Genomic DNA, 14,741 nt, shown 5'->3' on the forward strand with positions numbered 1-14,741 from the left:
AAAAAAATATATATATACATATGCAGTGCCTTTGGAAAGTATTCAGACCCCATGTCTTTTCCACGTTTTTGTTAGGTTACAGTCTTATTCTGAAATTAATTAAATCGTTTTTTCCCCTCATCAATCTACACACAACACCCCATAATGACAAAGCAAAAACTGAAATATTACATTTACATAAGTATTCAGACCCTTTACGAAGTACTTTGTTGAAGCACCTATGGCAGCGATTACAGCCTTGAGTCTTCTTGGGTATGACACTACAAGCTTGGCTCACCTGTATTTGGGGAGTTTCTCCCATTCTTCTCTGCAGATCCTCTCAAGCTTTGTCAGGTTGGATGGGGAGTGTTGCGGCACAGCTATTTTCAGGTCTCTCCAAAGATGTTTGATCGGGTTGAAGTCCGGCCTCTGGCTGAGCCACTCAAGGACATTCAGAGACTTGTCCCGAAGCCACTCCAGCGTTGTCTTGGCTGTGTGCTTAGGGTCGTTGTCCTGTTGGAAGGTAAACCTTCGCCCCAGTCTGAGGTCCTGAACGCTCTGTAGATGGTTTTCATCAACAATCTCTGTGTACTTTGCTCTGTTCATCTTTGCCTCGATCCAACTATTCTCCCAGTCCCTGCCGCTGAAAAACATCCCCACAGCATGATACTGCCACCATCTTGCTTCACTGTAGGGAAGGTGCCCGGTTTCCTCCAGATGTGACTCTTGGCAATAGGCCAGAGTAATCAGAAGAATCTTGTTTCTCATGGTCTGGCAAACTCCAAGCGGTCTGTCATGTGCCTTTTACTGAGGAGTGGCTTCTGTCTGGCCACTCTACCATAAAGGCCTGATTGGTGGAGTGCTGCATAGATGGTTGTCCTTCTGGAAGGTTCTCCCACATTCACAGAGGAACTCTAGAGCTCTGTCAGAGTGACCATTGGGTTCTTGGTCACCTCTTTGACCAAGACCCTTTTCCCCCGATTGCTCAGTTTGGCCAGGCGGCCAGCTCTAGGAAGAGTCTTGGTGGTTCCGATCTTCTTTCATTTAAGAATGATGGAAGCCACTGTGTTCCTGGGGACCTTCAATGCTACAGACATTTTTTGGTACCCTTCCCAGATCTGTGCCTCGACACAATCCTGTCTCGGAGCTCTACGGACAATTCCTTCGACCTCATGGCTTGGTTTTTGCTCTGACATGCACTGTCAACTGTGCGACCTTATACAGACAGGTGTGTGCCTTTCCAAATCATGTCCAATCAATTGAATTTACCACAGGTGGACTCCAATGAAGTTGTAGAAACATCTCAAGGATGATCAATAGAAATAGGATGCACCTTTGCTCAATTTCAAGTCTCATAACAAAGGGTCGGTATACTTAAGTAAATAAGGTATTTCTGTTTTCTTTTTTTAATACATTTGCAAACATTTCAAAAAACTGTTTTTGCTTCGTCATTATGGTGTGTTATGTTTAGATTGCTGAGGATTTTTTTTATTTAATCAATTTTAGAATAAGGCTGTAACGTAACAAAATGTGGAAAAAGTCAAGGGGTCTGAATACTTTCCGAAGGCACTGTATACATACAGTACCAGTCAAAAGTTTGGACACACCTACTCATTCAAGGATTTTTCTTTCTTTTTTATATTTTCTACATTGTAGAATAACAGTGAAGACATCAAAACTATGAAATAACACACATGGAATCATGTAGTAACCAAGAAAGTGTCAAACAAATCATAATATATTTCATCTTTTAGATTTTTCAAAGTAGCCACCCTTTTCCTTGATGACAGCTTTGCACACTCTTGGCATTCTCTCAACCAGCTTCATGAGGAATGTTTTCCAACAGTCTTGAAGGAGTTCCCACATACGCTGAGCACTTGTTTGCTGCTGGTCGGGTGAATGTGGAGGCCACATCATCTGATGCAGCACTCCATCACTCTCCTTCTTGGTCAAATAGCGCTTACACAACCTGGAGGTGTGTTTTGGGTCACTGTCCTGTTGAAAAACATATGATAGTCCGACTAAGCGCATACCAGATGGGATGGCGTATCGCTGCAGAATGCTGTGGTAGCCATGCTGGTTAAGTGTGCCTTGAATTCTAAATAAATCACTGACAGTGTCACCAGCAAAGCACCCCTACACCATCACACCTCCTCCTCTATGCTTCACGGTGAGAACCACACATGCGGTGATCATCCATTCACCTACTCTGCATCTCACATAGACACGGCGGTTGGAGCCAAAAATCTGAAATTCGGACTCTACAGATCAAAGGACAGATTTCCACCGGTCTAATGTCCATTGCTCGTTTTTATTGGCTCAAGCAAGTCTCTTCTTCTAATTGGTGTCCTTTAGCAGTGGTTTCTTTGCAGAAATTCCACCATGAAGGCCTGATTCACACAGTCTCCTCTGAGCAATGGAGCAATGGACATTAGACCTGTGGAAATCTGTCCTTTGGTCTGTCTGCCGTGTCTTTGTGAGATGCAGAGTAGGTGAATGGATGATCTCCACATATGTGGTTCACACCGTGAAGCATGGAGGAGGAGGTGTGATGGTGTGGGTGTGCTTTGCTGGTGATTTATTTGGAATATCTGCGTCTCAATCCACTGCATCCGCCGATGTCGGCCTTCTGCATCTGCGATGGAAGGTGGCAGAGCAACAGCAATGTATGTCAGACCTGGAGACATCTCGAAAATCGGCCTGGTCATGAAAACGTCCGTAGCATCTCCTCTATGGAAAAATGTTGTCTACGACCCCAACATGTGTCACAGGACTCAAAAAATGTATAGAACTGAATAGGGCATTTCTATGTCAAAGGTATACATGTCGTTCCATGGTAAAAACGTATATAATTTTTTTCGCTTTCTTATACTTCCTTTTGATAAAAAGATTTACTCTCAGTTTTTCCATGTATGAAACAGTTATTCAATGCATTTCTATGGGCCAATAGGCCCAAGGCCAAATTCAATGTTTCATCAAATCATTTTTTAAAACATATTTATTTTATACCTACCTGTGTTCCTCAAATTCCAAATCAAAAAGCTAAATTTTTCTTGGTATGACCATCTTAAAACAATTCCATATGTTAGGTTAGTACTAGTCTCGCGTAGGCATACCTACCAAAGTCACATGCTGTCACTCCTCTCTTGAATGGCAAAACCGGTTTGAATGGTCCGCTGGCTCCCAGCAGCAAGATTTTGATTGGATGGTGCGGTCAAAGTAGTGGAATGGGGTAGTGGGTTTTAGGTTTAGTTGGAAGTTGGAAGTTGGAGTGTAAGGTTAGTTGGAAGTTTTTTTTATATTTATTTTTTTCTCACCTTTTCCCATTTTGTGTCACAAAGTATAATGGATATATATAATAGTCAAATTGGGGGGGTTAATTTCCAAAGAAGAAGAAGAATGATGGCTGTTGTTGCTATGTCCATCACTGTTTTCAGACCAGGAAGGACACATGTTACCTTAAGCTAGTTTGCAACATTGCAGAAAAAAAATAATTCTGTTTTGTCAGAAGTGTGCTCTGCAGACAAAATCGATGGGGTTTTAATCTATGATTTCCCTGCCATCCTCAACATAGATTAAAATAATCCTCAAACACTGTTGCAGACTGGCCTCTGATTATGGCCTCCAAATCACTAAGTGCGCCCCTGTGTGTACAATTAATTATCAGGTAGAACAGACAACCAGCAGGCTCCGGACCTCGAGGGTAAGAGTTGAATACCCCTGCCCAAGTGAGTAATCCCAACCCCACTTTTACTTTGGCACCTAGAATAGTGGACTTTTATTGTGAAAAATTCCGAAACGCCGTGCCCCGGAACTACTTTTTAGTGTTAATGACGAGACGCTAGCATTTTCCATTCGTAGGTGAACGGACGCTAACAGCAAAGTGTATTTTTTTTTTATTAGCTTAGCTAATTATAATTTTAACAGAAGTAACCCTGTTGTAGCAGTGAATGGCCATATAGCGTCGAATAGTGAATATTAGCCACATCTACCCGGTCTTTGAGAGGATAACCTTCCTGTCATGTTTGGGAGAGAGGCGGAGGTCAGGCGCGCGGGCTGTCAACAATGTCCAGCTGAAAAAACGCTACTGGGTCCCCAACTTTCTCGTAAGTCATAGTCCTGGTAACGACATTGAATGGCGTCTAGTAACATAACTAGCCAACTTGCTTAATATGTTAGCTACCTTTGCTGTTTGTAACAGATGTCAATTTTGTGGGGCGACCTAGTCGCACAGAAATGGCTATCTACGCATGTCACTGTCAACTGCAATGCCGTAACGCTAGCTAACTTGTAGCTAGCTACTGGTAGGCTGGACACATGAACATGTGTGCGTTTTTTCAGATAAAAACTAGTTCATTGCATCCACCATGGAGCCCAGTTTCATAATATTACCATATTCTTGAGTCAGGCAGCTTCAAAATGCAGGTGATTTCTGTGGGGGAGCCAGCGGAAAATACAGAGCGAAGGGGTTGGTAATGTTCTCTAGTTGCACCTTGATTGGCTCAGTGTTCTGTCACTCAATGGGGACACTACTTCACTGCCAAATCTAAGGGTAGAGATCGAAAATTCAAGTCCCTTGGGTGCTGCCATAGAGTTGTATTAGAAGTGCCCATCCAAGAAGGCTCAAGGTCATTGGCCACAGATATAACGTGATTTGACGTCATTTTATCTACAGTAGCTTTGATTAGACTGGTCTGAGGCACTGCATCTCAGTCACTACAGTCCCTGGTTCGAATCCAGGCTGTATCACATCCGGCCGTGATTAGGAGTCCCATAGGGCGGCGCAGAGTTAGCCCAGCGTCATCCGGGTTTGGCCGGGGTAGGCCGTCATTGTAAATAAGAATTTGTTCTTAACTGACTTGCCTAGTTAAATAAAGGTTACACACCACACTGACCCAAAAGTAATTTTGTTGGTGTTTACGTATGTCCCCATTACCAGTAAAACATAATCAAAACCTATTTATTTCACTTACTTGCTGTTTCGTTGTTCAGTCGTTTCATTCTCATCCAGGATTTCTATGGAAAGCTGTTTGGGTCAGGACCTGAATATGACTGCACGTCACATAATAATTTAACATGTTCATTATTTTTTACATAGTTATTACACATTGATTACATTCACTCGTATTTCATATGTCACAACGATTCATCGATATGTATGCTATGATGCTGGTGAAGTTGTCTCGCACACCTACAGTGCTGGTCATAAAAAAAGCTAGCTAGCTCATGGATGCAAACAATGTTCTTCCCCAAAAACATAGCAAAACGACATCTGTTTCAGTAGCTAGCTATAGTTAGAAAGTATGTGACATCATCTAAAATAACCCTAATTTATAAGACGGTTCTTATTTGATTAATGGTGGTCGGACCCATCTATGTGAAGCTAGCCACAATAGTGGACTATGTGGTTAGCTTTCAAAATAAAGTATGTCATTGTCACCATAGCAGCACCCACTCGTAGCACGTGCTCCAGCAGGTATATGTCACTGGTCACCCCCAAAGCCAATTCCTCCTTTGGTCGTCTTTCCTTCCAGTTCTCTGCTGCAAATGACTGGAACGAACTGCAAAAATCTCTGAAGCTGGAGACTCTTACCTCCCTCACTAGCTTTAAGCACCAGCTGTCAGAGCAGCTCACAGATCACTGCACCTGTACATAGTCCATCTGTAAAAAGCCCATCTACCTACCTCATCCCCATACTGTATTTAATTATTTATCTTGCTCCTTTGCACCCCAGTATCTCTACTTGCACATTCATCTTCTGCACATCTACCATTCCAGTGTTTAATTGCTATATTGCAATTAATTCGCCACCATGGCCTATTTATTGCCTTAACTCACCTCATTTGCACTCACTGTATATAGACTTTTTGTTTTCTTTTGTTCTACTGTATTATTGACTGTATGTTTTGTTTATTCCATGTGTAACTCTGTGTTGTTGTATGTGTCGAATTGCTATGCTTTATCTTGGCCAGGTTGCAGTTGCAAATGAGTACTTGTTCTCAACTAGCCTACCTGGTTAAATAAAGGTAAAATAAAAAAATTAAGCCTAATATCGCGTAAGCTGTTTTTAGCATTTGAGTGCTGAAGGTGCCGCACAGATGTGCAAGATCATGAACAGGCCAACTACTTTGCGTTTCTCAGCACGTGAAGCTGGGCGCCGTGCGTGAGCGAAGCTGGGTTGCTGATATTGCCTGGTGGTTGTTAGGCATGCAAAATGACTTGTAGATCAATATGTCACCGTTACATGCTTAGTTCGATACTGAAGGAGAGGACACATCAGTTGTCACTTGACATGAGGTATTTTCGGAAGGTAGAAGGAAAGTAATATGAGCAAAACAATTCATAACGTTTGAACCTGTTGATGCATGCTACATTTAGATCGATTTTGGGCTCTGTGGACCGATGCAGTCACATCTTAAACATTTTAATCGGGGACCGATGTGTATAGGTGAATCGTTACATCTCTAGCGTATACCAAGCTTTTTATTTTCAAGTCTTTTAACTTTAATTCAGCTCGTTGCGACCCTGCGGAAATAACTTTAAAGTTGACGACGACCACAAAATATAACGTTCTCAAAAGTTGTTACGTGAAACTTGTACTGCTGTCAACAGAGCTTGGTCCCTATTATCGGATGTATTAGGTTAAGGAATCCAAACTTTTGGATATTATCTTAATGATATTTTAGACATAGACCCCACTGAATAATTCACAACATTAATAATCATATTTGTCTTGGTAAAATGTTTATAACATAAGGAAGTGCTATGTCATCACCAAAGCGCCTTTTCACCCATTCTGAGCGGAGTGGGTGGACACCCTACTTATCGGTCTTTAAAGGTAGCATAAACTTAACTACATGTACAGGATTTCTTATAAGCGTCCGGATTGGTGTCCCGCTCCTTGAAAGCGGCAGCTCTAGCCTTTAGCTCGTTGCGGATGTTGCCTGTAATCCATGGCTTCTGGTTGGGATATGTACGTACGGTCACTGAGGGGACGACGTCATCGATGCACTTATTGATGAAGCCGATGACTGATGAATCCCGGGAACATATTCCAGTCTGTGCTAAGAAAAAAGTCCTGTTGTGTAGCATCCACGTCATCTGACCACTTCCGTATTGTGAGAGTCACTGGTACTTCCTGCTTTAGTTTTAGCTTGTGAGCAGGAATCGGTAGGATAGAATTATGGTTAGATTTGCCCAATGGAGGGCGGGGGAGAGCTTTGTATGCATATCTATGTGTGGAGTAAAGGTGGTCTAGTTTTTTCCCCCCTCTGGTTGAACATGTGACATGCTGGTAAAACTGATTTAAGTTTGCCTGCATTAAAGGCCACTAGGAGCGCCGCTTCTGGATGAGCATTTTGTTGTTTGCTTATGGCCTTAGAGTTGGTTGAGTGCGGTCTTAGTGCCAGCATCGGTTTGTGGTGGTAAGTAGACGGCTACAAATAATATAAATAGTGTGGTCTACACCTTATCGTAAGGTACTCTACCTCAGGTGAGCAATACTTCGAGACTTCTTTACTCCTCACTTTTCCATTTTTCGAGTTATTCCTACTCTTTAACTGTCAGCAACCTATGTTACCTGACCACGTGCCCATGTCAGGGCCAAACAGGACCGTCAGCATTCTTAGTAGCACAACTGCAGTGTGACCTTAGGTTTGTTAGCTCATTCATTAATTCATCTTTTATCATGGTCTGATGAATACAGGTAAACGGTACATGTTTTGGCATTATAATAATGGAAGAAATGGAGACCCGTGCACTGTTGAAAAAAAGAATAAATCCAAAACTGAGGCTTGAATGCAAAATAAAGATGTTTATTAAAACATCATGGTGCCCATCATAAATGAAAGGTGAGGTGTAAATGAAAGGTGTAAACACTTCTTCGACAGTGTGCGGGTCTCCATCTCTTCCAGTATTCTTATTTTGACTCCTACTCACCTGGAACAGACACTTCAGTAGTAAGGATCTTAAGAGTGCAGACGTCCTCTTATTTAGGCTTTATAATAATGAAATGATTTACCTTTTAATTCTTGCATCTGCAGGTTAAGACAAAGCTGAATCATGCCAGGGAAGCTGAAAGCTAAGATCGTGGCAGGGCGCCACCTACCGGTCATGGACAGAGCCAGCGACCTCACTGATGCTTTTGTAGAGGTGAGCAACCTGAAAAAACATCAGGTCAACGTAACCCTACAACCATTTCAACACGTACAGTATATACTGTGTTCATGTTCTGCAGTCCTAACCTTGTGGTTTTCTTCATTGATGTTCTTACAGGTCAAGTTTGGCAACACAACTTTCAAAACAGACGTCTTCCCAAAGTCACTTAATCCACAGTGGAACTCAGAGTGGTTCAAATTTGAGGTAAAATGTCTGGATATGTCTTCTTGACTTATTTCTCTGTGAAATTAGTTGCAGGAGGTATTTGTGAATGGCATTGGATTACAGTGTAAATATGATACAGTCAACATGATAGTCCTGTATTCTTGTTTCCTCAACTTTGTCACCCTTCCTGTAGGTGGATGATGAGGACTTGCAGGATGAGCCGTTACAAATCACAGTGTTGGACCATGACACTTACAGTGCCAACGATGCAATAGGGAAGGTCTACATTGACATCGACCCTCTGCTCTCCTGCGAGGCTGCTACTGTCATCTCTGGATGGTTCCCCATCTACGACACTATACACGGTGCGTTTTTTTATAGGTCATTCTATTTGATTTCAATCACTTTTTGACTAACCCCTTTTGATTTGTATGAAACTTTCAATATATACACTGCTCAAAAAAATAAAGGGAACACTTAAACAACACAATGTAACTCCAAGTAAATCACACTTCTGTGAAATCAAACTGTCCACTTAGGAAGCAACACTGATTGACAATAAATTTCACATGCTGTTGTGCAAATGGAATAGACAATTGGTGGAAATTATAGGCAATTAGCAAGACACCCCCAATAAAGGAGTGGTTCTGCAGGTGGGGACCATAGAACACTTCTCAGTTCCTATGCTTCCTGGCTGATGTTTTGGTCACTTATGAATGCTGGCGGTGCTTTCACTCTAGTGGTAGCATGAGACGGAGTCTACAACCCACACAAGTGGCTCAGGTAGTGCAGCTCATCCAGGATGGCACATCAATGCGAGCTGTAGCAAGAAGGTTTGCTGTGTCTGTCAGCGCAGTGTCCAGAGCATGGAGGCGCTACTAGGAGACAGGCCAGTACATCAGGAGACGTGGAGGAGGCCGTAGGAGGGCAACAACCCAGCAGCAGGACCGCTACCTCCGCCTTTGTGCAAGGAGGAGCAGGAGAAGCACTGCCAGAGCCCTGTAAAATGACCTCCAGCATGCCACAAATGTGCATGTGTCTGCTCAAACGGTCAGAAACAGACTCCATGAGGGTGGTATGAGGGCCCGGCGTCCACAGGTGGGGGTTGTGCTTACAGTCCAACACCGTGTAGGACGTTTGGCATTTGCCAGAGAACACCAAGATTACCATTGGCGCCCTGTGCTCTTCACAGATGAAAGCAGGTTCACACTGAGCACGTGACAGAGTCTGGAGACGCCGTGGAGAACGTTCTGCTGCCTGCAACATCCTCCAGCATGACCGGTTTGGTGGTGGGTCAGTCATGGTGTGGGGTAGCATTTCTTTGGGGGGCCGCACAGCCCTCCATGTGCTCGCCAGAGGTAGCCTGACTGCCATTAGGTACCGAGATGAGATCCTCAGACCCCTTGTGAGACCATATGCTGGTGCAGTTGGCCCTGGGTTCCTCCTAATGCAAGACAATGCTAGACCTCATGTGGCTGGAGTGTGTCAGCAGTTCCTGCAAGAGGAAGGCATTGATGCTATGGACTGGCCCTCCCGTTCCCCAGACCTGAATCCAATTGAGCACATCTGGGACATCATGTCTCGCTCCATCCACCAACGCCACGTTGCACTACAGACTGTCCAGGAGTTGGCGGATGCTTTAGTCCAGGTCTGGGAGGAGATCCCTCAGGAGACCATCCGCCACCTCATCAGGAGCATACCCAGGCATTGTAGGGAGGTCATACAGGCACGCGGAGGCCACACACACTACTGAGCCTCATTTTGACTTGTTTTAAGGACATTACATCAAAGTTGGATCAGCTTGTAGTGTGGTTTTCCACTTTTAATTTTGAGTGTGACTCCAAATCCAGACCTCCATGGGTTGATAAATTGGATTTCCATTGATTATTTTTGTGTGATTTTTGTTGTCAGCACATTCAACTATGTAAAGAAAAAAGTATTTAATAAGATTATTTATTTCATTCAGATCTAGGATGTGTTGTTTAAGTGTTCCCTTTATTTTTTTGAGCAATATATTTGTCCATGGTCAGAAAGTGACGCTTTGCACCTCATTACCAAAACATTCAGAAGATGGAGGTGCTCTGAGTTGACCCATTTTGCAAACCATACCATGAGACATCCAGTTCTTCATCACTGGAACATTTTTACGGATGAGTTTGATATAATTTAAAAGCGTATACATTTTTTTTTTATAAAGCTTGTATGGAAAGTTTCGTTCAAATCAAAAGTCAAAAAGTGATCACAGTCAAATGGAACGATCTTGTAGAATTCCCTATCTACCATGCACTAAGTCTGTTATATAGTTCCCCTTCTAACACTAATGATGTCAGTCATATACTTCCCCATCAAAAGGTGCATGGCCACAGTGGGACTTGTTAGATATAGAGCCAGGCCTCTAAAGGAACACACAGTGTTCTCTGTGTAACAGCCTGTAAATGCATGTTGTTGCTTTCTGCTGTAAAAAAAACTGCCTTACTAAAAGCTGTTCTTTAACCGTGTCCGTTGGGTCATGATGATGTAGTTCCTGGTGTCAGAGGGGACAGTAACGTGTTATTGAAGAGTTGTGGTTTCTAGGGTTAGGTGCTGTTTCTGACTGGTAGTAATGTTTCTGTTGATCTCCTCTCTTGCAGGTATCAGAGGGGAGATTAATGTTCTGGTGAAGGTGGACCTCTTCAGTGACTTGAACCGCTTCAGACAGTCCTCCTGTGGTGTTAAATTCTTCTGCAGTGAGTCTGGTTCGCTATGGGGCTGTACTATAGTAGAGATGAGGTCTAGTCACAAGAAATTACGATAATGTGTGTGTTTATACACGTCTCTGTGTGTTAGCAACATCCATCCCGAGGTGTTACCGCGTGGCGCTGGTCCATGGCTTTGTTGAGGAGCTGGTGGTGAATGAGGACCCAGAGTACCAGTGGATTGACCGCATCAGAACCCCCAGAGCTTCTAACGAGGCCCGACAAAGACTCATCTCTCTCATGTCTGGTACATAACACCACTATCAAACACTCATATATATATATATATATATATATATATATATATATATATATACTCCCCTATGTTTTTATTTGTTCAGTGAAGCTAAAATGTTTAATTGGTCTCTATACTCCAGCATTTTGGAAATGAGATCAAATGTTTTATGAGGCGACAGTACAGGAATGTCACCTTTTTTATTTGAGGATATTTTCGTGTCTTCAGAAAGTATTCATACCACTTGACTTATTCCACATTTTGTTGTGTTACAGCCTGAATTCAAAATTTATTAAATGTATATTTTTTCACCCATCTACACATAATACCCCACAATGACCATGTGAAAACATGTTTTTAGAACTTTTTGCTAATTTATCGAAAATCCTATATCCTGTTTCAATTGATCATCCTTGAGATGTTTCTACAACTTGATTGGAGTCCACCTGTGGTAAATTCAATTGATTGGTAATGATTTGGAAAGGCACACATCTTCCAGAAGGACAACAATCTCTGCAGCACTCCACCAATCAGGCCTTTGTCGTAGAGTGGCCAGACGGAAGCCACTCCTCAGTAAAATGCACATGACGGCCTGCTTGGAGTTTGCCAAAAGGCACCTAAAGGATTCTCTGGTCTGATGAAACAAAGGTTGAACTCTTTGGCCTGAATGCCAAGCGTCAAGTCTGGAGGAAACCTGGCACCATCACTACGGTGAAGCATGGTGGTGGCAGCATCATGCTGTGGGGATGTTTTTCAGCGGCATGGACTGGGAGACTAGTCAGGATCGAGGGAAAGATGAATGGAGCAATGTACAGAGAGATCCTTGATGAAAACCTGCTCCAGAGTGCTCAGGACCTCAGACTGGGGCAAATGTTCACCTTCCAATAGGACAACGATCGTAAGCACACAGCCAAGACAACGCAGGAGTGGCTTCGGGACAAGTCTCTGAATGTTCTTGAGTGGCCCAGCTAGAGCCCGGACTTGAACCTGATCGAACATCTCTGGAGAGACCTGAAGGACAGCCGTGCAGCGACACTCCCCATCCAACCTGACAGAGGTTGAGAGGATTTGCACAGAAGAAAGGGAGAAACTCCCCAAATGCAAGTGTGCCAAGCTTGTAGTGTCATGCCCAAGAAGACTTGAGGCTGAAATCGCTGCCAAAGGTCCTTCAACAAAGTACTGAGTAAAGGGTCTGAATACTTATGTAAATGTGATATTTTATTTTAAACACATTTCTACACATTGCTTCATCATTATGGGGTATTGTGTGTAGATTGATGAGGGGGGAAAAACAATTTAATCCATTGTAGAATAAGGCTGTAACAAAATTAGGAATTAGTCAAGTGGTCTCAATACTTTCCAAATGCACTGTACGTCTCTTGTCTGAGCCGTTGAATTGCAACTCCACTTTGTCCCTGTTCTGTCGTTTTGCCTGTTTGATTGCCTTATGGAGGGCATAGCTGGACTGTTTGTACTCTTCCATGTTCTCACTGCACTTTAAGTTTTGCGCAAATTCTGCCATCTATCCACAGTTTTTGGTTTGGATAAGTTAAAATCGTCATAGTGGGAACAACATCCTCTATGCACTTCCTGATGAACTCAGGCACCGAGTCTCTGTATACGTAAATACTATTCTGAGGCAACCCGGAACATATCCCAGTCCATTTTGTTTTGATAATCTTGAAGCATATATTTTGATTGGATAGACCAACATTGAACAATACTTATCACGGGTACTTCCTGTTTAAATTTCTGCTTATAGGAAGGGAGGAGCAGAATGGAGGCGGGCCTTGTAGCCGACCCCGGAAGGTGCAGTAGCAATGGTCAAGAGTGCTCGATGAGCGGGTAGCACAGGAGATCTGTTGATAAAATTTCCGTAGCGTTTTCTCAGATTTCCTTTAAGTCCCCAGCTACAATAAATATGGCCTCAGGATATATGGTTTCCAGTTTTCACATAGACCAGTGTAGTTCCTTGAGCGCCGTCGTGGTGTCAGCTTGGGGGGGGGGGAAATACACTGCCGTGACGATGACCGAAGATGATTCTCTTGGGAGGTAACGCGGTTGGCATTTGATGGTGGGGTATTCCAGATCTGGATAACAAAAGGACTTGAGTTCCTGTACGGTACCACAGTCACACCATGAGTAGTTAATCATGAAACGAACACCTCCACCTTAAAAACCTCTTACATCTAGATGTTCCGCTAGAGAGTGGCGCGTGGCGCGAATTACAAATACCTTAAATGCAACAACTTCCATTTTTCAAACCATATGACACTTTTACACCATTTTAAAGACAAGACTCTCCTTTATCTAACCACATTGTCCGATTTCAAAAAGGCTTTACAACGAAAGCAAAACATTAGATTATGTCAGGAGAGTACCCAGCCAGAAATAATCACACACACATTTTTCAAGCTAGCATATAATGTCACAAAAACCCAAACCACAGCTAAATGCAGCACTAACCTTTGATGATCTTCATCAGATGACACTCCTAGGACATTATGTTATACAATACATGCATGTTTTGTTCAATCAAGTTCATATTTATATCAAAAAACAGCTTTTTACATTAGCATGTGACGTTCAGAACTAGCATACCCACCGAAAACTTCCGGTGAATTTACTAAATTACTCACGATAAACGTTCACAAAAAACATAATTATTTAACGAATTATAGATACAGAACTCCTTTATGCAATCGCGGTGTCCGATTTTAAAATAGCTTTTCGGTGAAGGCACATTTTGCAATATTCTGAGTAGATAGCCCGGCCATCATGGCTAGCTATTTTGACACCCACCAAGTTTGGCACTCACCAAACTCAGATTGACTATAAGAAAAATTGGATTACCTTCCAGGACTTCTACTTCAACACCCAGTGTTGTTTTGGTTCCAAATAATCCATAGTTATATCCAAATAGCTGCGTTTTGTTCTTGCGTTCAAGACACTATCCGAAGGGTGACGCGCGTATCGTGACAAAACATTTCAAAATATTCCGTTACCGTACTTCGAAGCATGTCAAACGCTGTTTAAAACCAGTTTTTATGCGATTTTTCTCGTAAAATAGCGATAATATTCCAACCGGGAGACGTTGTATCCGTTCAAACACTGAAAGAAGAAAAATGGAGTCGTCACATGCACGCGCGCCCCAGTGTCATTGTTCTCAGAACGACTACTTTCCAAAACCCCTACTGTTTTTCGCCCAGGGACTGCAGAGTCATCATTCCACGTTCTGGTGCCTTCTGAGAGCCTATGGGAGCCTTAGAAAATGTCACGTTACAGCAGAGATCCTATATTTTCGACAAAGAGGCTACAGAAGGCCAAGAAATGGTCAGACAGGGCACTTCCCATATAGAATCTTCTCAGGTTTTGGCCTGCCATATGAGTTCTGTTATACTCACAGACACCATTCAAACAGTTTTAGAAACTTTAGGGTGTTTTCTATCCAAATCAAATAATTATATGC

General features: G+C 42.8%; 1 protein-coding gene across 11 annotated transcripts in view; it reads left to right on the forward strand.

Annotated features, from left to right (window-relative positions):
* The first annotated feature begins 3,795 nt into the window (after positions 1-3,795).
* Positions 3,796-14,741, forward strand: part of LOC115152059 (C2 domain-containing protein 5) — a 57,000-nt gene continuing 46,054 nt past the window's right edge. For 9 of the 11 annotated variants that reach the window (XM_029696549.1, XM_029696552.1, XM_029696541.1 and 6 more), the window contains exons 1-6: positions 3,797-4,085; positions 8,023-8,131; positions 8,255-8,341; positions 8,496-8,667; positions 10,933-11,028; positions 11,129-11,284. In XM_029696549.1, coding sequence (XP_029552409.1) covers positions 8,042-8,131; positions 8,255-8,341; positions 8,496-8,667; positions 10,933-11,028; positions 11,129-11,284 — 601 coding nt within the window. In that variant the 5' untranslated portion in view covers positions 3,797-4,085; positions 8,023-8,041. Of the gene's footprint in view, positions 4,086-8,022; positions 8,132-8,254; positions 8,342-8,495; positions 8,668-10,932; positions 11,029-11,128; positions 11,285-14,741 lie in introns of all 11 variants that reach the window. The other 2 variants (XM_029696542.1, XM_029696550.1) reach the window with 2 other exon arrangements.

The sequence above is a fragment of the Salmo trutta genome, chromosome 17, assembly GCF_901001165.1.
Source record: "Salmo trutta chromosome 17, fSalTru1.1, whole genome shotgun sequence".
NCBI classification, from domain to species: Eukaryota; Metazoa; Chordata; class Actinopteri; order Salmoniformes; family Salmonidae; genus Salmo; species Salmo trutta.